The sequence below is a fragment of the Hemitrygon akajei genome, chromosome 15 (genome assembly GCF_048418815.1).
Source record: "Hemitrygon akajei chromosome 15, sHemAka1.3, whole genome shotgun sequence".
NCBI classification, from domain to species: domain Eukaryota; kingdom Metazoa; phylum Chordata; class Chondrichthyes; order Myliobatiformes; family Dasyatidae; genus Hemitrygon; species Hemitrygon akajei.
The window spans coordinates 29,425,058-29,447,969 of NC_133138.1; the positions used below are offsets into that span (position 1 = coordinate 29,425,058).

General features: G+C 41.1%; 1 protein-coding gene across 4 annotated transcripts in view; it reads left to right on the forward strand.

The window, feature by feature from the left end:
- The window catches only part of LOC140739576 (uncharacterized), a 56,601-nt gene that overhangs the window by 15,008 nt on the left and 18,681 nt on the right, over positions 1-22,912 (forward strand). For 3 of the 4 annotated variants that reach the window (XM_073067968.1, XM_073067969.1, XM_073067971.1), the window contains 4 exons: positions 11,644-11,715; positions 12,761-13,030; positions 15,886-16,227; positions 16,341-16,601. In XM_073067968.1, the coding sequence (XP_072924069.1) occupies positions 11,644-11,715; positions 12,761-13,030; positions 15,886-16,227; positions 16,341-16,601 (945 nt within the window). The remainder of the gene's footprint in view (positions 1-11,643; positions 11,716-12,760; positions 13,031-15,885; positions 16,228-16,340; positions 16,602-22,912) is intronic. The other variant, XM_073067970.1, reaches the window with a different exon arrangement.

The window sequence follows — 22,912 nt, forward strand, 5'->3', positions numbered from 1 at the left end:
ACCTTGGTGTCCCTCACCAGAGAAACCTCTCCATCAATTTGACCATCCTAATTGGATGGCATTTCTCTTCATTTCTTTTCTTCAACAATAACCCAAACATAAGCTGAAAACAAGTAGTTCTCACAGAACAGCAGAAATAAATAGATACAGCATAACAGTAAAAACTATGAACCAGGGTATTACAAGTATTTGTGCAACAAAAAAACAAGAACAGGTTTCAAAAGCTAAGCATATATTTGAGCCTGATCATGTCACTATGTAAGAAAATGTTTTTTCAAAGTCTTGATTAAAATTGTGTCTTAGGCTATATTTTTATACTTATTGTTTTGGCTTATGGTTTTTAGTAACTTTACTGTTCAATATTGTCAATAATTTTTCTAGTTGTAAATAGCATTAATTAAAATTTATCTAAAACCTTTATTTAAATTAGATCTACTGAGCTACTTTTAGAAAGATTAAATCCCATTTTGTCTTTAGCCAGTTATTTAACAGAAATTCATTATGCTTGTCTTATGAATTTTTAGAATTTATGAAAAAGAAAGAAAGAGATTAATTTCCGGAAAGAGAAGATAAGCTAAACTATCTTTGTTTTTCAGGAAAGATTGGCTAAAAATTTATTCCCTACTCAAAATAGCATTGACAACTATTTTTGGGTTGTTAAATCTACAACTTACTGGTTATGCTAACATACTGTGAGCTCTAGATTTAATCATTTTTACACAGGTGTTACCTGAGATGTGAATATTATTTCTTATTTTTTGTAATTTATTTTTTATTGAAGTTCATCATCAAACATTTCCATAAGATGTATTTCAGACATTGTACATATATATCTTATAATCATATATATCACAAATATCCACAAAGTATTTATCTGAGATATATACTTATAGAAAAGAGTGGAAAGAAAAAAAAACAAAAAGAAAGAACTATGTACAAGTAGGGAGTGATCTTTCTTTTTACAACATATTCATTGAGTTGTGAGAATAAAATCAGGCCTATGAGGCATTATGTAGTTAAACCATTTTTCCCAGTATGAATCAAATTGTTCCAGCTTATGATTAACAAATGCTGTTATCTTCTCCATTTTGTAAATGCCCATTGTAATTTCCATCCATGTATTTAAAGTTAGGCTCTCCTGTGATAACCATTTCCTAGTAAGAGACTTTTTACCAGCCACCAACAGTATATTCATTAAATATTTATCTCTTTTCAACCATTCTTGAGGGATATATCCAAAATATATGGTCTTACTCTCTAAGGGTATTTCACATTTAAAGATGCCTTGTAGGGCATTCTGTATCCCCCTCCAATAGTTTTTGATAACAGGGCAGTCTCAAAAAGATATGATAATGATTTGCATTTTGATTTCCACAATTTCTCCAGCAAACAGGGAGGTTACTATCATAATGGGATTTCTGAGAGTGTGTATTAAAATATCTTATCAAGTTTTTCCATCCAAACTCCCTCCATTTCTGTGAACTGGTACACTTCCATTGATATCTCCATATTGTTGTCCATTCTTCCTCAGATATAATTATCCCTCCTTCCTTCTCCCATTTTCTTTTAATATATGAAGTCGAATGTGTTTTAAGATTTGTCAACCCCTTATACATGCTTGAAATGATTCTACTACCATTATCTGAATTATATGCTTTTCTAAATAGCTCTATCAAGCATATACTTGCCTTGGCTACATTTTTAAGCATCTTATTAACATATTGTTGCATCTGTAAATATCGATAAAAATCTTGTTTTTCTAATAAGTGTTCCTCTTTAAGAATTTCAAAACTGAACAGTGTTCCTTCTTTCATTATGTTGCAAAGAACTGTTATTCCTTTAGCTGTCCAGTCCTTAAATCCAGCATCCAATTTATTTGGAGTAAAATCCGAGTCATATACACACCATTTAAGAATTGCAATATCTCCCTCTAGGTTATATTCTTTTATAGTAGTTTTCCATATTTTACGAGTCAATTTCACCCATGAGTTATCAATAGTATTTATGTACCTTTGCAGGTTGTTATCAGCCAAAATTGCTTGTATGGGGATGGGAAGTACCCACTCCTCAATGTTTTTCCATTGAGCATCATATGATGGGTTGCACCAACATATCACAGCTCTCAACTGTGTTGCAAAATAATAACGTCTAAGAGATGGTAGGCCCCATGCCCCCTTTTCCTTTGCTAATTGCAAAGTTTTGAGATGAACTCTAGGGCTTTTACCCTGCCAAATATACCTTGATAGCATCTTGTTCCATTCATTGAATTGATTTTGATTGATCTCTGTTGGTAGGGTCTGAAAGAGATATAACAGTCTGGGCAGTATATTCATCTTAATAGACTCAATCCTTTAACTGAGACTGAAAAAAGGAATCAGGTTCCATCTTGCCATATCTTCCTTAATTTTTTATATAAAGGCTGATAATTACATTCTGATAATTTTGCCAAATCTTTTGGCATAATGATGCCCAAATATTTGAAAGACTCCATGCCCAGGGGTATCTACTTTCAATTTCGCTTGGTGGTCTATAGTAATATGAAAGTAATTGGGTTTTTATCTATGTTGATCTTGTATCCTGATAATTGACCATATTGTTCAAAGGATTGCATCAATTTAGGTAAAATGTATGTTGGTTGCCCTAGATAGATCAAAATGTCATCTGCATAACAAGCCAATTTATGCTCTGTCCCTTTAATAGTAATTCCCCTGATATCTTCATTTTATCTGATGTATTGAGCTAATGGTTCCAGATATAACGCGAAGAGTAGCGGTGACCATGCACAACCCTGTCTCGTGCCCCTTTCTAGGGTAAGACTATTTGATAAATATCCATCGATTTTAATCCTAGCAGTAGGATTGTCATATAGTGTCTGTATAGTATTAATAATTGTGTCTTGGAAACCAAATCTATGTTAAAACTCTGTAAAGAAAATTCCAATTAACCGAATCAAATGTTTTTTCAGCGTCCACACTTGTCACTATTGCTTCGATTTTTTTTTTTTTGTATATGATCCATAATGTGAAGTGTCCTTCGTATATTGTCTTGTGTTTGGCGTTGTCGTATAAAACCTGTCTGATCGTTACGTATCAGTATGGGTAGAAACTCCTCTAATCATTTAGCCATGATGGAGGTAAATAATCTATAATCTACATTAAGAATGGATATTGGTCTTAATGACCTGCATTCCATTTTATCCTTGCCTTCTTTCGGTATAGCTGAGATTATCACTTCCTTCCAACTGGGTGGCATTTGTGCCTTTTTTAGAGCCCAGTTCAGCATGCGGAGTAAAACAGGAATTACCTCATTTTTAAATTCTTTGTACCATTCTGCTGTATACCCATCTGATCCTGGTGACTTTCTTAATTTAAGCCTACTAATTGCAGCTTTTAATTCAACTTCAGTTATGTCAGCAGTCATCGTTCTATTCTGTTCTTCGCTTAAAGTGAGTAACTCCAGAGAATTCAAGAAGGTGTCAATTTGGGTTATGCTTCCCCCTGGAACTTTGGAATATAGAGTTTTGTAAAAGACTTTAAAAGTTCACTGCGATCCACTTTCATAATGTTTCTGTTTCAGAAGCATTAAATTGTTCCTGATTTCTTGCGTAGCCAAACTATTAATTTCATCCCTAATTCTTTTAAATTCCCCTAATGTATCCTGTGCCAAATTCAATTTGTGTTTTTTCTCTAGTTCCTTTAGCCTATTTTGTAATTCCTCTAATGTTTTATTCCTTATTTTTTTCTTATATGATATCGCTCTAATTTTCCCTCTTAAGACAGCCTTCAGAGTATCCCATAAAATGGGAGGTGAAACCTCTCCATTATCATTAAATTCTAAGTAGAGAGCAATTTCTTTTTAAATTTGTTCCTTAAGGTACAGATCATTGATTAGACTTGAATTTAGTTTCCAAATAGTATTCTTTGGTTGTAGGTCAAAATCAACAGATAAATATATAGGTACATGTTCACTTACATCTATTGTCCCAATTCCACAGGTGATTATTTTGTCTTTGTCTTTTCCAAATGTTATGAAATAGTCTATTCTTGTATATACAGAATGGGGATCAGAATAGTGAGTGTAATCCCTTCTGTCAGGGAAAAGGTCCCTCCAAATATCAATTAAACCAACATCCTCAAAAAGTGTATTAACTTTCTTATGTAAAGATTTTGTTTCATAGGTTTTTCTATTGGAAGAGTCTAATGATTGGTTGTAATTGTAAATTTAAGTCTCCTCCACATATCAGGAGACCTTCTGTTTCCGTTACCATAATATCAGTAATTTTCTGGAGGAAACCAATATCACTTCCCGGGGGTGCATATATATTCAATAGAGTAACTGAATTTCCATCTATATTCCCCCTTACCAGAATATATCTGCCCTCTTTATCTCCCATTTCCAATACTTCTTCAAAATTTAGCTTACTTGAGTTAAGAATAGCAACTCTTCTCCTATGTCCTGATTTATATGAGAAGAAGAACAAATTAGTGAAGCCCATTCTCTTTAGTTTTTTATTCTCATTATCACTTAAATGAGTTTCCTGTAAATATACTACATGGGCTTTTTCTTTTTTCATTTTGGATAAAATTCTATTACGTTTGATTGGATTTAATAGCCCATTGACATTAAAAGAAGTGAATTTTACCTTGTCCTTAGCCATCTGTATTTATTTGTCAATGTATTATTGAAATTAGCAGAATAAAACTTAATCGATCTACTCCCTGAACAAATAAGAACCAAGAAATGCAAATAATAACAAAAATGGCAACGAACGTGTGATTCAAGTAGTCCTCTAGTAGATGACCCTGTGTTGAGCTAGAGGAAATGTCTAGCTGTGGGGGATAATCCCTCCTACTTGTGAGTTGAGGGCCCCCATTGCAGTATTCATAAAAATCAGTGAACAAATCCATTACACAGAAAAGATTTTCCTGTGTACTCCTCCTATATATACATAGATACATATATATATATATATATATATACACACACACACACACACACACACACACACACATATATGCACATATATATATTCTCATTTTGGTGGGGGGAAAGGAGTAATTGAGCAAATAAGGAATAACAACTAAGTAATATAAAATCCACATTATAATAATTATTTCTCGAGATAGGTATATCACCGTCTACTTTTGCTTCCGTTTAGCTTCTCAACATTTTTAAAGTTAGCCAAACCTTATGGCTCTTCTGGAGCAGGTGAAGACTGTCTTTGGAAAACCCCCCGGTCTCTTTCTGATATACTTCTCTCGGTCCCCTCCCATTTCCTGCCTTCTCGATTCTCGCACTATTTCCCAAGCGGAGCGGGATAATTCCTCTGCCAGGCTTTCCCTCGGTTTGGTCACACTGACGGGCAACCCTCTGGCCTTCATGTCTGTAGTCACCTCTTCCACTGTCTGCTACAACCCCGTCCCGTCTTCATAAAACACTTGAAGTTTAGCAGGGTATGGAGTTTGAAATCTAATCTTTTTTTGCTTTAGTACTCGCTTTACTTCAGAGTATTCTTTACGTTTCTGCAGGACCGTGGGGGAGGGGTAATCTTGGTCAAAATATATTAATTTATTGTCTAAAAACACTCTCTTCTTACCCCAGGCCCTTTGTAGAATCTCGGCCTTGGTACTGTACTGAAGGAATTTGATTAGTATTGAGTGTGACTTATCCTGGCTAGACTTCGGGATTAACACGTGATGCATTCTTTCGATTTCCAGCTCCATAGTTGAGGGAAGATCCAGCACGTCCTGCAGTAACTTTCCGACAAACTCCATCATAGACGAGCACTCCGCTCCTTCAGGAACGTTGTAGATTCTGATATTTTTCCACCATGATCTTCCCTCCAGGTCAAGCAGTTTACATTCTTGGTGATTTAATATTTTTATCTTCTTACTCAGTATTCAATCAACGTTTTGAATGCGATCTTCCACCTTCTCTATTTGAGTCTCTGCCACCGCTATTTTTTGATTGACATTGGTGAGCTCTGACTTAATATCATGTAGCTGCTGCTTTATTTCTTTCTGAAACTCCCATATCTCTTTCAGAATTTCGATCATATTTGCCGCTTCGCATGAACGAGGCCCAGCATCTGCCTCGCTAGCATGCGGTCGGGAAGGAGAGCCGTTCGCTGCACTCCTCTCAGCCGCAGGCTACGCAGTGTCACTTTTTCCATTCTTTTTCCCCATTCTTAACCCTCTTTTCAGTTCAAATATTTTTCGAAAAATACTATATTTGATGGGTTAACATGGCTTAATACGTGTTTTTCCGGAGGAGCTAGTGACTTAAGCTGCCATTGTCGACGATGATGTCACCGGAAACCCTGTGAATATTATTTCAAGGGATCCTCCAGGGCAAATATTGAGAAAGGCTGGCATCGACTGAAGCGTCAGCAGCAATAGCTTTTGGCACATTGGCCATCGGGTGTGTAGTTGAATCACATTTGAAAGAGCTTGTTTCATCTCATCAAGTGCTCTGATCATGACCGCAGACTACTGAAGAATGTGATTGGGGCAGTGCCATAAAGGGCACTGTACAAGGGCAGCATAAATTCAGCCGCTCGCAGAATTAAGTGGTGATGAAGTTCACCATACTCAAACACACTTGCATTGCTTTGGTAGTGCAGGGCAGTGGAAACTCCATGATACTGGTGACTTTTGATGGCTGGGGTCATACCCACTGCAGAGATGTGGTGGCTGAGAAGGGGCAAAGGAGCAGTATAGGAGGAAGCTAGAACAAAAGCTGCAGAAAAAAAGCATGAAGGAGGTGTGGGATGGGATGAAGATCATCACCGGATGCGGTGCAAAGCGGAGGGCGAACATAAGTGGAGATGTGGAGAAAGCGAACCAGCTGAACAACTTCTTCAACAGGTTCGACAGCTCAATCTCATCCTCACCGCAGAAATCCACACCAGGCTTACTTCCCTCACAGGAAAATAGCCACTCACAGGAGACCTTGCCCACGCCCAGGATTACGGCTGCACAGGTGGAAGGTCAACTGAGGAAGATCTGTACCAGCAAGGCGGCTGGACCGGATGGAGTTTCCCCACGATTACTGAGGGCCTGTGCGACTGAGCTGGGAGAACCACTACAGCGCATCTTCAACATGAGCCTGGAGCAGAGAAGAGTACCCAGACAGTGGAAAACATCCTGTATTGTCCCGGTACCGAAGAAACCACAACCAAAGGAGTTGAATGACTTCAGACCTGTTGCCTTGACGTCGCACGTGATGAAGACCATGGAGCGGCTGATAATACAGAATCTGAGGCCACAAACCAGGCACGCCCAGGATCCTCTTCAGTTTGCATATAAGGAGAAGGTGGGAGTGGAGGATGCTATCACGTATTTGCTGCACAAATCACTCTCTCACCTAGAGGGGGTCAGTTGTGCTGTGAGGATTACATTCCTTGACTTCTCTAGTGCCTTTAACACCATCCAGCCCAAGATCTTAAGGCACAAACTAACGGAGATGGGAGTAGACTCTCACATGGTGGATTGGATAGTGGACTACTTGACAGATAGACCTCAGTATGTGCGGTTGGGAGACTGTAGGTCTGACACGGTGGTCAGCATCACAGGGGCGCCGCAGGGAACCGTACTCTCTCCGGTCCTGTTCACCCTGTACACATCAGACTTCCAATATAACTCAGAGTCCTGCCATGTGCAGAAGTTCGCTGATGACATGGCCATAGTGGGGTGTGTCAGGAATGGACAGGAGGAGGAGTATAGGAAACTGATACAGGACTTTGTGATACGGTGCAACTCAAACTACCTGCGTCTCAATATCACCAAGACCAAGGAGATGGTGGTGGACTTTAGGAGATCTAGGCCTCATATGGAGCCAGTGATCATTAATGGAGAATGTGTGGAGCAGGTTAAGACCTACAAGTATCTGGGAGTACAGTTAGACGAGAAGCTTGACTAGACTGCCAACACAGATGCCTTGTGCAGGAAGGCACAGAGTCGAATGTACTTCCTAAGAAGGTTGGCATCATTCAATGTCTGTAGTGAGATGCTGAAGATGTTCTATAGGTCAGTTGTGGAGAGCGCCCTCTTCTTTGTGGTGGCGTGTTGGGGAGGAAGCATTAAGAAGAGGGACGCCTCACGTCTTAATAAGCTGGTAAGGAAGGCGGGCTCTGTCGTGGGCAAAGTACTGGAGAGTTTAACATCGGTAGCTGAGCGAAGGGCGCTGAGTAGGCTACGGTCAATTATGGATAACTCTGAACATCCTCTACATAGCACCATCCAGAGACAGAGAAGCAGTTTCAGTGACAGGTTACTATCGATGCAATGCTCCTCAGACAGGATGAAGAGGTCAATTCTCCCCAATGCCATTAGGCTTTACAATTCTACCGCCAGGACTTAAGAACTTTTTAAAAGCTATTATTAATGCTTTTTGAGATGGTGATTTAGATGCATATCATATTTTTTTTACTGAGTTAAGTATTGTATGTAATTAGTTTTGCTACAACAAGTGTATGGGACATTGGAAAAAAGTTGAATTTCCCCATGGGGATGAATAAAGTATCTATCTATCTATCTATCTATCTATCTATCTATCTATCTATCTATCTATCTATCTATCTATCTATCTATCTATCTATCTATCAATAGTAGACATCCAGAACTGGCATTTGGCAGGATCAATAATTGTATAATGTTGGCTTAAGCACTTGAAAGGTGTGTGAAGGTGTGATAAGTGTTTAGTTTTGGATGTGCTGGTGACAAGTATGTCATCTTGCTAAACAGAAAGGAAATCTAAATCTTTTAGCATAGATTTCATCAGTTGCTGCATGTTTCAGCACCAACAGCATGCACACAAACTCAAATAAGCCAAACCAAGTTATAACTGCGGTTTCAGGAAATTTCTCACTTCACATAGGCACCTGATGGTAGCCCCTCAATAAGATCACTTTAGAAAATTTCATCTTTCTGGCTAAACGTGCTGAAAGTCCTTGAATATGTGGGTCTGGGTAATAATCGGGGGGTGGTGGCCTCATTAAGGTGGCAGTAATCGCTGCATGGACAGCAACCATCATCGGGCTTAGCGGCCATGTGGGGTGTGCTGAAGCCCAAGGGCTATTCAACCTGAACACAAAGCCAAGCATTTCCATGTTTGCAAACTCAGCTTTTGTGCTGGCCAGCTTTCCTGAGTCCAGTGTACATGGACGAGCCAGTTGTGGAAATGTGCTGGTGGAACTTACTGGGGGTACAGGGGAATGACCCAAAGTCCTTTGTGTCCACAAGCCACCAGATCTTTAGATCTTCTAACAGTCCTTGGACACAGGTTCTTTCCCGGAGACAGGGAAAGGAGGGGAAACAATGTATCTCTGACTCAGACAATCTAAAAGTCTGCAGTAGGTGAGCTTTTATCACGTGCAGGCAGATCTACTATTAGACTCACCACTCTGCCTGCAGTAGAACAACTTATTGATACTATGACGTTGTAAAATTTGGTATTATCAGCGGTGATTTCTCACAACATGAACTGGGCTTGCACCCTTTCCAATAACCCGGCAGTCTGCTGCTCACAAAACACTGGCAGCTTCAAAGTGACAGTATCGGTTAACATGTCATTGTCTGGAATAGTCCGAGAGCGTCGGGGTCACCAATATAGGACTTAACACATAAAACAGGCAAGAGGCATTTTACATGTTTCTTTAAAAGCTGCAGCCTTTTACTACCATTATGAACAGACCAAACACAGTAACCTTACACTGATGTCATTACATCAGACACCATCTCGTGAAGTGAACACAACTCAATGATGGTGTTTGTGAATTGTGCAGAATAGTTTCCATTTTGAACAATATGTGTCATCTGTCACCCATTACGTTACCCAACATGTCTCCCTATTGCCCATCTAAGCAACTGAACAACATTGGCTCTTCTACGTTTTTTGTAAGCTGGCCTTGATTACGGAGAATACTAAGATCTCGGCAGGCAATCTGCTCCCTTATCTCTCTCCATAATGATGGATGGAACCCATAAGGCCCTGAGCATTTATCTACTCTATTATTTTTCTGGAGACTCAACATCACCTTCTTGATATCAATATGCCCATGTGGGTGTGTCTGATACGTTAGATTGTGCAGCTCTCTATCACATTAGGAAACCCCTTCAAGGGGAAAAGAAACACAAACTTGACCCCAGTATATCCATTGGCAATTCTCTTATCCTCCTGTCCACAGTAATACTGACCTTTGTGGATGAGCAGTATGTACCGTTATTCACCCCAGCCCTTTCGAACACCATGGGCATGATCTGAGACATCCCTGATCCCAGCACCAGAGAGGCAATATACCATCTGGGTGCCCCTACTGGCCTGCAGAACCTCGTCTCGAGTCCTCTGATGAAAGAATCTCCTCTTACATCTCTTTTCTCTTTTGAACCACAGCACCAGAGTCAGTGCAAGAGACCCGGTCACCATGGCTCCCCCTGGTAGGTCATTCCCCTCAATAATAAGTATGTAAAGTTATACACTTATTGCTGAAAGGAATGGCCACAGGTGTACTCTACACTGGTTGTGTATATCACCTCCTTCTCCTGACAGTCACCCACTTACCCGTCTCCTGTAAACTAAGAGTGACTACCTCCCTATAAAATTTCTGTATCATCCCCTTTCAATGAAAGCTTCTACTCTGCCGTTTGACGACAATTCAATGGATCTCTTGTACAATAAGGTAGATTCATGATCTCACAATCCACCTCATCATGGCATTGCCGTGTATCACTAGCTTACACTGCACTTTCTTGGTAATTGCAACATTTTATTCTGTATTCTGTAATTGCTTTTCCTTGCATTGTCTCAACGTGCTGAAGAGATTGAATGAACTGTGTGGATGGCAACTTAACAAAGTTTTTCATATACCTTGGTATGAGTGACAATAATGAACCAACTTACCATTTTATTGTGTTTGTGGTTATGTTGTGATCAACTGATAAAAAGGTAATTCTGCACCAATGGACACTAATACTGAGTGAAGTAGAATTAAACATCTGTCACTTCATGCTAAAACACTTTCAATGTTTCTCTTTTTTTTACAGAAGATCCCAATCATTTTTCTATTTTTGATAAGACAGATAACATTATGTTAACTGGACGAGACAATCCTAGAAACGGCGCTGTTGTCTGGGATTGGAAAGCACGCTTCACACAGGTCACCCAGCGACTTGTGACATTTTCTAAAGAGAGGCATTGATTGTGCGGGTAGTCAGAGGCTTTTTCCCAGGGCTGAAATGGTTGCCACAAGAGGGCACAGGTTTAAGGTGCTGGAGATTAGGTACAGAGGAGATGTCAGGGGTAAGGTTTTTACTCAGAGAGTGGTGAGTGCGTGGAATCGGCTGCCGGCAACAGTGGTGGAGGCAGATACGATGGAGTCTTTTAAGAGACTTCTGGATAGGTACATGGAGCTTAGAAAAATAGAGGGCTATAGGTAAACCTAGTAATTTCCAAGGTTGGGACATGTTCGGTACAACTTTGTGGGCCAAAGGGCCTGTATTGTGCTGTAGGTTTTCTATGTTTCTATGTTTCTAAGGATCCAGAGGGTGGACCCCACAATGGGAAGCAAACTTCAAATATAGTGGCATCTTTCATGAAATGGAGAATAACGCTGATAATGTTGACTTGAGAATGTTAAATTTGCAGGATCTATCATCCTGGCGCAAAGAGAACCGAGTTATGAAACCATGAAGAAAAACGAAAATTTTGAGGTCAAAGGTAAGTGGGACAAATATTTGAAAAGTGCAAAAAATTGTTTATCTTCAAGATTTAAATAACTTCTGGGCCTCTCACCACTTTTTTTAATGGCTTTATGCACACTGTATCATTATACGTGATGGGGTGGGGTCTTAATGAAGTGTGCCAACAATCCAAATAGAGTCAGACTAGATTGGTCCATTCCCAAACAACTGAACAACCTGTACGTGTTTGGGATACGGGAAGATTACCTGAATGACAGCCACAGTATTTCAAGGACAAGGTCAAGATCATAGGTCAAGATCGGTAATCACAGCATGGACAGCAACAGCAAAATAGGTCAAGATTGATCCAGGGTCGCTGGAGCTGTGAGACAGCAACACTAGCCTCTGTGCCAGGGCACCACCTCATGGTTGGCATCCTCAGATAGTGTCCAAACTGTGTGACCCTAAACTGAACCCTGACATTCCATCAGGTTCAGGAGGGTGGGTAAAGCGTTCAATCCTTCTGCTGAATCACTGAATTTGATGTAACCAGACTGAGAGTTTGTGTGCTCACTGTGTTATTTTGCATCTGAAACCCAACACTCTCTCTGTCCTGTAGCACAGTCACATCCTGAGGTCAGTTTGAATCCAATCATTGGACATGTTACTACTCACTCCACTCATTCAATATACCGACCAAATATTGAAAGGCCGAGATAGATTTGATGTGCAGATGATGTTTCTGATAGTGGGACAGTATAGGACCAGATGGCACAGACTCACATATTCAAGAATGTCCCGTAGAACAGAGATGAAGAGGAATTTCTTTAGCCAGTGGAAGCAGAATCTATGGAATTCATTGCCACAGGTGACTGTGGAGTTCAAGTCAGTGGATTGATTTAAAGCAGAGGTGAAGAGGTTCTTGATGATTAAGAGTGTGAAAGGTTACAAGGAAAAGGCAGGAGAAAGGGGTTGAGAAAGAAAATAAATCAGCCATGATGGAATGGCAGAGCAGACACAAATGGCAAAATGGTCTAATTCTGCTCCTATGTCATTTTGTCTTATGTTTGTATTTCTCACAGTTGTAGCAAATCCACGATCACCTGTGGTAGGCAGTGACGTCACCCTCAGCTGTACCATCTCCAGACTCCCAGATACCGTCAGTCTCTGCTGGAAACCAGTGGGCTCATCCCAGCAGAACAGGAGAAACACTGATCAGATCCGGCTGAATAACACCGTCTATCTGATGCTCCGACACGTTACAGTGGAGGATGGGAAGTTGTATGAGTGTGAAGTGCGGGAAAATGGAAAAGTTGTTAAAACAATGAAAGGAGATTTTAGTGTAAGCACGGGTAAGTGCTGCTACCTCATTGTAAGAATTGGGGTGGAATAAATCTGTCTGGTACGAGGTTGTTAAAAATAGTACAGGAAGAGATCATGGCCGGGTCTGTATGGATCCTCATCAGTATTTACCATGCAGAGGACATGGAAATTAGTGAATTGAGGCAGGAGAAAAGTGATATCCTGATGCATGTCAACAGTATGAAGGAGGAGACATCGGCAGTCTGTAAACCATGGAGTGGTAGATCATGGAAACAGGCTCTTCAACACAACTGGTCCATGCCGATCCAAGCTCGTCTCATTTCTGTAGCATCTTGTTTGGAGTGGAAGAGTTGAACCAAAGGATCTGCTTCACCCTCATTTAAAACCGTGACAGAGATCGGGCAATGAGAGGACATTGAGGATAATAACACATTGATCAGGAGGAGCAAATCTATGGTGGAGACAATTTCAGATTACATCATCACAAGTCATTAAAGTTAATTAGCTATAATGGGATCGTACCGATCATTCCAGTGGGTCATTCAATATATCAGAATCAGAATCAGACTTTAATCGCCAAGTACCTATGTACATACAAGGAATTTACTTCCGGCAGATGTTGTCTCTCTGCTCATAACAATAATAATGATAAATATAAATGAAAATATAGATTGTACATACAGGTAGTGCAATCCAAGTAATAGTTAGCCGACAGTTAACCGGCAGTTAACTGTTCAGCAAAGTGACCGCAGTAGGGAAAAAACTTCTCCAGTGCCTATTAGTCTTAGTCTGGAGGGATCTGAAGCGCCTACCAGACGGAAGCAGATATCAGTGCTGCATTCTCCACTCTTGAGATTAAAACCAATCATAATCACGATTCGATAGGGTAATTGTTCAACTGCGGTGGTGGATATTGAAGTGTTACTCATGTTAAAGTGTTACAGAGAAGCAGGAGTCCACATGACAACCACCAACAGTTCCTACACACACTCAGCAGTTGGTCCCGGCTCACAGAGCAACACTGAACAACAAACCATTATCTCTCTCTCTTAGTGTCGCTTCCCACCAAGTCTTTATCATATTTGATGTGATTCCAGCTTCAATGACAGACTCAGGCTTCAGCGGGATTCAGGTCCCACATGTGGACCAATGAAAGGGTGAAGCACGTCCGGTCCATCCAGAAACTGCAGCTGATTATGTGACTTAAAAATAATTAGGGGAATGGGCTATTTAAAATAAAATCAAAAAAGAGAAGTAAAAAAGGACTCAGTTTTCGTTGAGCAGGATTCCCTAAAGGTTAACTTGCAGGTTGATTGAGTGGTAAGGAAGGTAAAGCAATGTCACTATTCATTGCGAGAGGATTAGGGTATAAAAGCAAGGATGTCAAGGCTTTATAAGATATTATTCAGATTCAGATTCAGTTTATAGTCATTTAGAAACCACAAATGCAATGCAGTTAATAAATGAGACAACATTCCTCCAGAATGATATCACAAAAGCACATGACAAAACAGACTACACCAGAAAATCCACATAACGTTTGGGAATCCCCAATCCAGAGTCCGAAGAGGCTGCTGCGTATTAATATCGCACTACCATCTTAGCGCGTTCCCCGGAAAGGAGCTCCAATCCCAACAGACAAAACAAGACCAGAAACTAAAGCTACAAGACCTGCACAAAACCACATAGTTACAACAGTGCAAACAATAGCATAATTGATAAAAAACAGACCATGGGCACAGTAAAAATAGTCCAAAGATGTTAAAAGACTATAAGTTTGAAAGAAACCACCACACAGTTCCCACAAGCCCTCAGGGTCCCCGATAGACTCGTCATCCCACGCAGGCGGCAGAAGGGAATACCCCCGCTATGGACTTCCACGGCGCCGCCTGACTCAGCCTCGCAGACACAGCACACAGTGAAAGCTCCATTGAACCCAGCCTCGCAGACACAGCACACACCGAAAGCGACCTGATCGCAGCGGACTCTGAGTCAGTTGAGCCTCTGAGCTACAACCATCCCCTCCGGCACAGCTCTCTTGAGCACCATCCTCTGCCAAGTGTATTAAGACGCCCCCACCAACGGCCATCGGCAACGTGACCCCAAGGACTGGGGGCCTGTTCTTTCCAGCAGAGACCCGGACCTCATAGCAGCAGCAGCACTGAAGAAGGTCTTCCTGGAGATTTCCAGATGTTCCTCTGTGCTCCCACATCCGTTTTTCATCCAATTATGATTGTGCACAGCACCCCACTTCACAAATAACAGATAATCAGCTCCGGAGTGACCGCTGCAAGCTGTGTCGCACCACCATCTTGATGAAGTGTCAGACTGGAGTTTGAGAATGGTGAGCAATTTTGGGTCCTTTATCTCAGAAAGGATGTTCTGGCTTTGGAGGAGTGTCATGAGAATGACTCTGGGAATGAAAGGGTTAAGAAAGAGGAGTACTTGATGGCTCAAGACCTGAGAAAGGTCTTATTGAAACCTTTTGAAGATTGCAAGGGCTAGACAGAGTGGATGTGGAAAGGATGTTTCTGATAGTGGGAAGTCTAGTACCAGAGAGCACAGCCTCAGAATAGAGGGTCATCTATTTAAGACAGACATGATGAGAAGCCTCCTTACCCAGAGGGTGATGAATCTGTGGAGTTACCTTAAAGCAGTGATTGATAAGTTCATAATTGGTCGGGGCATCAAAGGTTAACAGAAGAAGACAGAAGAATGGATTTGAGAGGGATAATAAATCAGCCATGATGTAATGGTGGAGGAGACTCGATGGGCTGAATGGCCTAATGTTGCTCCTATGCCTGATGGTTTTATGGCGGCTTCTCGTCACTCTCAAGCAAATGGCTTTGTAACATTTTAACGAGTTCTCCTCTCTTTCATGCAGGTAAACTTCGTGAACATACCAGGTTTTATCGCTCAGTTACGGATCACAGTGAATTCCACCTCATCTGTTCCAACAGTAATGAAGTTTACAACAGCGCTACCTGGAGCTGGAAATCAAGTTTTAATCAAAGTCTGAAGAAACAAATTGCAACAGCATTGAAATCTCAGCCCGTGAATGTCAGTGACAGCCACTTTGTGAATCGGCTGAAGCTCACAGCGACACCTTTTAACGGCTGGAATTTCAGTATGAGGATTTTTCCTGTGGTGTTTGAAGATGCAGGAGATTACTCCTGTACACTGGAACAAAAAGCAATTCTGACTATCAAACTAACCACAGTTAAAGGTAGGAGACAAAATGTGTGACGACAGGTCTCCCAGAATGACAGCTTTTTGCTTTAGTGCAAAATGTCGGTCCTGTTTTTAAGGAGACCAATAATGTTTTTCTTGCTTCCACAGTCACAGCTGAACCATCTGATACAGTGACTGAGGGAGACACCGTTACCCTGAGCTGCTCTGTGTCTGACGTCACTGCGTCAACGAGACTGGTTTGGATCAATGGAGACGGTGAGACTGTTGGAGACAAAACACTGAGAGATGTAGAGAAATCACTGAGTCTGGTCATACAGAAAGCTGACAAAGGCAGAAGGAAATGGACATGTGTTGTGTTTGATCAGGAAAGGCTCCGACTTTCACTACCATATAATCTGGAAGTCAGAGGTAAGTGTCGCGAGTTTTTCCCAGTGTACTGAGTTTCATGATGAGGCTTGTTTATTTCTGCCCCCAGTGACCATCTATTTCTATGCCGTGTGGGAGAATCCCAGACAGCTGAAGCTTATAATTACAATACTATGCAAATGTCTTCAGCCATATATATACTGTATAGCAACACATACAACATGCTGGAGGAACTCAGCAGGTCGGGCAGAATGTGTGGAAACGAGCAGTTAACGTTTCAGGCCTGAAGCACTTCAACTCTGCTTCACATTCCCATTCCGATATGTCCACACCTGGTCTCCTCTACTGCCATGATGAGGCCAAACTCAGGTCGGAGGTGCAACGCCTCATATACAGTCTGGGTAGTCTCCAGTCCCTTGGCATCAACATTGAATTTTCCAACTTCCGGTAATTCCCTCCCTCTCTCTTCCCCCATCCCAGTTTCACTGTGCCTCCTCCTCCAGCTGCCTATCACCTCTCTCTTGATTCTGACTTCTTCTACTACCCATAGTGCTTTCCACTTACATTCCTTCTTCACCTTTCCTGCCTATCCCCTCCCTGCTTCCCCTCCCCCACCCCTTGATCTTTCCTCTTATTGGTTTTTTACCTGGCACCTACCAGCCTTCTCCTTCCCACTCTCCCCCCACCTTTTTATAGAGAACCTGCCCCCTCCCTCTTCAGTCCTGAGGAAGGGTCTCGGCCCGAAACGTTGACAGATGCTGCCCTACCTGCTGAGTTCTTCAGCGTGTTGTATGTGTTGCTTTGAGTCCAGCATCTGCAGATCTGCAGTGTACTTTGTGTATATACTGTATAGCTTGGATGCCTAAGACTTTTGCACAATGTGGAGAGGAGAGGAAGTTTATCATTCTGACAGGGAGCAAAGTATTTTGGGATTAGACAGGGTGGAATGCTGCAGGAGGGGTGTGGGCAGGAGCCAGAGATGGAGTGCTGAGGCAGGGGAAGGCACGGGTGTAGACACACTGAGGCTTTAGACACCAGGCAAGGACATTTGATTCTAAACAATTGGTTTCTAGATCATTATAAAATGTTTCTCTGGTGCTTCACAGTCCTTCCCCTTTCCCTACCCCTTTTTCCAAGCATTTTTTGTTGCTTCACATGTGATAGAATTGGAGGGGAAAGAAGGGGAGGTGTTGCATTGCTTGTCAGAGAAAATATTACAGCCGTGCTTTGGCAGGATAGATTAGAAGGCTCATCTAGTGGGCTATCTGGGTGGAACTGAGGAATGGGAAAGGTGTAGTAACACTTATAGGGGTGTATTATGGACCACCAAATGGGGAACGAGAATTGGAGGAGCAAATTTGTAGGGAGATAGCAGATATTTGTAGTAAGCACCAGGTTGTGATTGTGGGAGATTTTAATTCTCCACACGTAGACTGGGAAGCCCATTCTGTAAAAGGGCTGGATGGTTTGGAGTTTGAAAAATGTGTGCAGGATAGTTTTTTGCAGCAATACATAGAGGTTCCAACATAGAGAAGTGGCAGTGTTGGATTTCCTGTTAGGGAATGAGATAGGTCAGGTGACAGAGGTATGGGTTGGGGAGAACTTTGGGTCCAGTGATCACAATGCCTTTAGTCTCAATATAATTATAGAGAAGGATAGGACTGGACCCAGGGTAGAGATTTTTGATTGGAGAAAGGCTAACTTTGAGGAGATGCAAAAGGATTTAGAAGGAGTGGATTGGGACAATTTGTTTTATGGGAAGGATGTAATAGAGAAATGGAGGACATTTAAAGGTGAAATTTTGAGGGTACAGAATCTTTATGTTCCTGTTAGGTTGAAAGGAAAGGTGCTTTTAAAGAATATAAAAGTGGATAAATCTCTGGATCCTGACAGGATATTCCCTAGGACCTTGAAGGAAATTAGTGTAGAAATAGCAAGGACTCTGACAGAAATATTTCAAATGTCATTAGAGACAGTGATGGTGCTGGAGGATTGGTGTATTGCTCATGTGGTTCCATTGTTTAAAAAGGGTCCTACGAGTAAACCTAGCAATTATCAGCCTGGAAGTTTGACATCAGTGGTGGGTAAATTAATGGAAAGTATTCTTAGAGATGGTATATATAATTATCTGGATAGACAGGGTCTGATTAGGAACAGTCAACATGGATTTGTGTGTGGAAGGTCATGTTTGACAAATCATATTGAATTTTTTGAGAAGGTTATTAGGGAAGCTGGCAAGTGTAAATCAGTTGATGTTGTCTATGTGGACTTCAGTAAGGCTTTTGACAAGTTTCCACATGGAAGGTTAGTTAGGAAGGTTCAATAGTTAGGTATTAATATTGAAGTAGTAAAATGGATTCAACAGTGGCTGGATGGGAGATGCCAGAGAATAATGGATAACTGTTTGTCAGGTTGGAGGCCGGTGACTAGTGGTGTGCCTCAGGGATCTGTACTGGGTCCAATGTTGTTTGTCATATACTTCCTTAGAAGGTTGGCGTCATTCAATGTCTGTAGTGAGATGCTGAAGATGTTCTATAGGTCAGTTGTGGAGAGCGCCCTCTTCTTTGTGGTGGCGTGTTGGGGAAGCATTAAGAAGAGGGACGCCTCACATCTTAATAAGCTGGTAAGGAAGGCAAGGTCGTGGGCAAAGTACTGGAGAGTTTAACATCGGTAGCTGAGCGAAGGGCGCTGAGTAGGCTACGGTCAATTATGGATAACTCTGAACATCCTCTACATAGCACCATCCAGAGACAGAGAAGCAGTTTCAGCGACAGGTTACTATCGATGCAATGCTCCTCAGACAGGATGAAGAGGTCAATACTCCCCAATGCCATTAGGCTTTACAATTCAACCGCCAGGTCTTAAGAACTTTTTAAAGCTATTATTAATGCTTTTTGAGATAGTGATTTAGATGCATATCATATTTTTTACTGAGTTAAGTATTGTATGTAATTAGTTTTGCTACAACAAGTGTATGGGACATTGGAAAAAAAAAGTTGAATTTCCCCATGGGGATGAATAAAGTATCTATCTATCTATCTATCTATCTATCTATCTATTAATGATTTGGAAGATGGGGTCATAAATTGGATGATTAAGTATGCAGATGATACTAAAATAGGTGGTGTTGTGGATAATGAAGTAGGTTTTCAAGGCTTGCAGAGAGATTTAGGCCAGTTAGAGGAGTGGACTGAAAGATGGCAGATGGAATTTAATGCTGATAAGTGTGAGGTGTTACATTTTGGTAGGAATAATCAAAATAGGTCGTACATGGTAAATGGTGGGGCATTGAGGAATGCAGTAGAACAGAGTGATCTAGGAATAATGATGCATAGTTCCCTGAAGGTGGAATCTCATGTGGATAGGATGGTGAAGAAAGCTTTTGATGTGCTGGCCTTTATAAATCACAGCATTGAGTATAGGAGTTGGGATGTGATGTTAAAATTGGAGAAAGCATTGGCGAGGCCAAATTTGGAGTATTGTGTATAGTTGTGTATAGGAAAGATGTCAACAAAATAGAGAGATTACAGCGGAGATTTACTTGAATGTTATCTGGGTTTCAGTACCTAAGTTACAGAGAAAGGTTGAACAAGTTAGGTCTTTATTCTTTGGAATGTAGAAGGTTAGGGGGGGACTTGATAGAGGTATTTAAAATTATGAGGTGGATAGATAGAGTTAACATGGATAGGCTTTTTCCATTGAGAGTAGGGGAGATTCAAACAAGAGGACATGAGTTTAGAGTTAAGGGGCAAAAGTTTAGGGGTAACACGAGGGCGAACTTCTTTACTGAAAGAGTGGTAGCTGTATGGAACGAGCTTCCAGTGGAAGTGGTAGAGGCAAGTTTGATTTTGTCATTTGAAATAAAATTGGATAGGTATATGAACAGGAAAGGAATGGAGGGTTATGGGCTGAGTGCAAGTAGGTGGGACTAGGTGAGAGTAAGCGTTTGGCATGGACTAGAAGAGCCAAGATGGTCTGTTTCCGTGCTGTAATTGTTATATGGTTATATGATTTCCCACTCTTGATCCACAATAGAGACCCATATCATAATCAGATTAATCTTTACTCACATTCCTCATGAAATATATATTTTTTGCAGCAGCAGTACAGTGCAATACATCAATTACTACAGTTCTATGCCAAAGTCTTAGGCACATCAACTGTATATATGTGCCTAAGATTTTTGCACAGTACTCTAGTTGGTGCTGAAACCAGGTCTGTATATGTATGACAGTATTAGAATTTATTTAACTGGAATTAATTGAAGTATTCTCACATTACAATACCTAAACTAACTAGTTTGTAGAAGCACGGATTACCAATCTAAGGACTCACATTCACATCCAATGAACGTTCTGGAATGCAAACTCAGTTACTATTCTGTTTTGAATGGGCGTAGAGTGTCTGTATGTGGTCAGGCTGTCTCAGACACCAGCAAGCCCAGATCAATCTTGAAGTTGTCCCTGTGACTGTGAGGGTTTTCAGCATCACAATGGTATGCGGGTTGTCAGGCTGATTTGCCTCTGTAAGTGACAATTTCTATTGGTGCCTCATGGGAGTATTGACAGGACATATTAATGAGCAGGTGAGGTAGGATCGGGTACTGGGGACAATGTTCTAAACGATGAGAACTTCCAGGAATCTGAGATGCAGAGGGACTTGGGAATCCTTGTACAGAGTACCCTGAAAGTTAACTTGCAGGTTGAGTCAGTGGTGAGGAAAGTAAATGCCTTGTTAGCATTCATTTCAAGAGGTCAAGAATACAGGAGTAAGGATGTGATGTTGAGGCTTTATAAGGCACTGGTGAGGCCTCACCTTAGGTGTTGTGTACAGTTTTGGGCCCCTCATCTTCAAAGGAGGTGCTGGGTCAGTAGAATAAATTCCCCCCTCTCTCTGTAAAGTTCAACAATATGGCATATTTTCAATAGACCAACACAAAATAAAGGCATAAACACATTGAAGACAAGTCAGAGAAATGATAATAGAGAAGCATCAATCTGGGGAAGGCCATCTCAAAGGCACTGAACATACCATGGAGCTCAGAATAATCCATTATGAAACCACAGCCACACTGCGAAGGTCAAGCCGACTCTTTAATCTTAGATGCCAGAGAAAAATGCCACTTGCAAGAGAGGCTACTGTGATGTTAACAGTCAATCTGAGTGAGTTGCAGTGATCTGTGTCTGAACTGTAGTTGAAATTCATGGCTCCACAATCTCTGACACCTTGCACAAAAATCTCTATTTATGGAAGAAGACTAAGGAAGAAGCCCTGGCAAAAAATAATAACATATCTTTTCCCATAAAGACTTTGCTAAGTATCGCACAGAAGATACTGTTATGATGTGGAAGAAGCTCTTGTGGTTGGCTGAGATTCAACACAAAGTGGTATGTGTGGCCTAAGTCTGATACTGCATATCAGCCAGGGAACAACGTATAATGGAGTTAGCATCATGCTCTAGGGATGCTTTTCAGCAGCAGGAACTGGAAATCTGGTTAGGATTGATGAGAAAATGAATGCTGTGGAATGCAGAGAGATCCTGAATAAACATCTGCCAGTCTCTGGCAGAAAGCTTAAACTGGAGAGGAACTTCATCTTTCAGTGGACAATGACCCAAAGCACACTGCCAGAGCAATCATGGAGTGGCTTCAAATGCATGTCCTTGAGTCACCTAGTCAGAGTCCTGACCTTAACTCAATTGAACATCTCTGGCAACACCTCAAGATTGCTGTCCACCACTGTTCCCCAACTAATGTGGCATAGCTTGAGCAATTTTGTAAGGAGGAATGGGCAAATCTTACTCCATCGTATTCTACAAAAATAATAGAGACTTATTCAAAGCTGTAACAGCTTTGAGAGGTGGTACTGAGCAAAGCAGAATAAATACTTTTGTACTGCTAACATTTCATTTTTTTCAATTTTCAGTTTTCCATGCTTTAAATTTTTACCTGTTGTTTGGGCTGTACCCTGAAAAAAAGGAGCAAGTTATCCATAAATAAAAATTCTCAGTTAAATTGATCAGAATCCCCTGGTTTTAATACTCACAAATGGTTGTGGGTTGTATACTATTACAAGGCACTGTATATGTATTTCTACACCCACTAATTGCCATGAGAACAAGGAACTTCTCACCTTTATTGTCCCATAGGTCTATTACAATGAGTTCTATATTCTTTGAGATATCTATCCCAGAAAATTCATTCAAAGCCCATGTGTTCTGAGAAAATGTAAGTGTATATCTTATTGACTCCAAATATGTCACTAGGGTTCTTCATCTGTGTGTTTCTGCATGACCAAGCCCAGATCTCTAGCTACTGTGGAGTTGCTGCAAGGGCTGAATAATCTCTTCTCAT